Source organism: Pteropus alecto, unplaced genomic scaffold, assembly GCF_000325575.1.
Source record: "Pteropus alecto unplaced genomic scaffold, ASM32557v1 scaffold15, whole genome shotgun sequence".
Classification (NCBI taxonomy): domain Eukaryota; kingdom Metazoa; phylum Chordata; class Mammalia; order Chiroptera; family Pteropodidae; genus Pteropus; species Pteropus alecto.
The window spans coordinates 1,164,911-1,166,266 of record NW_006436286.1 but is presented as its reverse complement, the minus strand read 5'-3'; the positions used below and the strand labels follow the sequence as shown (position 1 = coordinate 1,166,266).

The following is a 1,356-nucleotide window of genomic DNA, read 5'->3' as shown; positions in this document are numbered from 1 at the left end:
GACATGCCTGGCTTCTGCCTCCCCTCCCCACCCCCGCCCGCCTCCCGTCTCTTTTCTGTGTCCTGAGGAAAACGTGTCTCTCACGGCCAGCCTGGAACGCCGGGTGTGCCTTCGCCCTGGCAGGGAGGACCCAGGCTGGGCCCCAGGCGCCGTGTCCTCCCGCAGCTCAGGACCGTGTCTGTCTCCACAGGGACTTTCCGAGGGGTGTGCAAGAAAATCGATCACTTCCCAGAGGATGCCGACTACGAGCAGGACACGGCCGAGTATCTCCTCCGTAAGTTCCCGCTTCGTGTGTCTCCCCGGGGGGTGGGGGTTACGGGGAGGGTGCCCTGCCCTCGCCCAGCTGCCTCTGAGCTTGAGGCTGCTCCGTCCCCACCCCAGACACGGGTACGAGCCAAGGAGCCACCAGAGAGAGACGGTCAAGTGGTTCTGATTTCTCAGTCTCTTAATTTCAATGAAGTCAAAACTGAAAGGTGCTTTTTTTGTCTGCCTGGGAGACAATCTGAGGCATTTCCTTTAACTCGAATACATGTTTTTTGCTCCCCCAGAGGGTCGGTGTGAGGTGCCAACAGGCAAAGTGCTAACGAGCGAGGTGCTGAATATTACACACAGTCTACCTCTCTCTGACTTGCCTTTGGTTTCTACCCCACTGGGGCAGAGCCAGCATCTGCACCGGATCGTCCCAAGGTCATAACCAGATACGATGCAGGCCTGTCACACGTGCAGCACGCCGGAGGCCGTAGAGTGTAGTGACTTCAAGTGAGGCCTCTGGACGCTGGTCGACCCGGGCCTCCCCTCCCCCCGACCCCCACCCACTTGGCTGGACCTAAGCCGAGCTGTTTTATCTCTCCGTCTCTTAGCCTTCTTTATCTTGTCCGAAATGAGATTACAGTGTCACCCACCGGACAGGGCGTGATTAAATCACCTCGCGCACACCGGACTCAGCCACAGGCTCGGCACGTTGTCACGAAGTGACACGTGTTAGCACTGTGCGTGACGTGGGACGAGCCACAGCGAATCTCGCTGCGGATGCTGGCTGGCTTCGACCCGGGCCGGGGCAGAGCTTGCAAGGAATGTCACTTGCGTGTGACATCTTCTCCCAGCGTGCGTGTGCGGCCCGCCCCGGAGGGGTCAGAGGCATCGGCTAACTACTCTCAAGGAGCATTAAGGATAAGGCTTGGTTTTAGATTTTTTTTAACTATTATAAAAAAAAAAAAATCGAGAAGTTGTCCTATTCAGATTGTGCCTGTAACTCGTCAGAAGCGTGTTTTGACGATTAAAAGCCCTATCACGCCCGCTGGGCTGTAGGCGGGCCCTGGGTCTGCACGTGAGCCTTTCGTCTCCTGACGGGGGGCA

General features: G+C 57.5%; 1 protein-coding gene across 1 annotated transcript in view; it reads left to right on the top strand.

Moving 5' to 3' along the window:
* CACNG3 (calcium voltage-gated channel auxiliary subunit gamma 3) overlaps window positions 1–1,356 on the top strand; it is a 55,791-nt gene that overhangs the window by 47,922 nt on the left and 6,513 nt on the right. Inside the window, exon 2 of the mRNA XM_006912518.1 lies at window positions 191–274. Within this exon, the coding sequence (XP_006912580.1) occupies window positions 191–274 (84 nt within the window). The remainder of the gene's footprint in view (window positions 1–190; window positions 275–1,356) is intronic.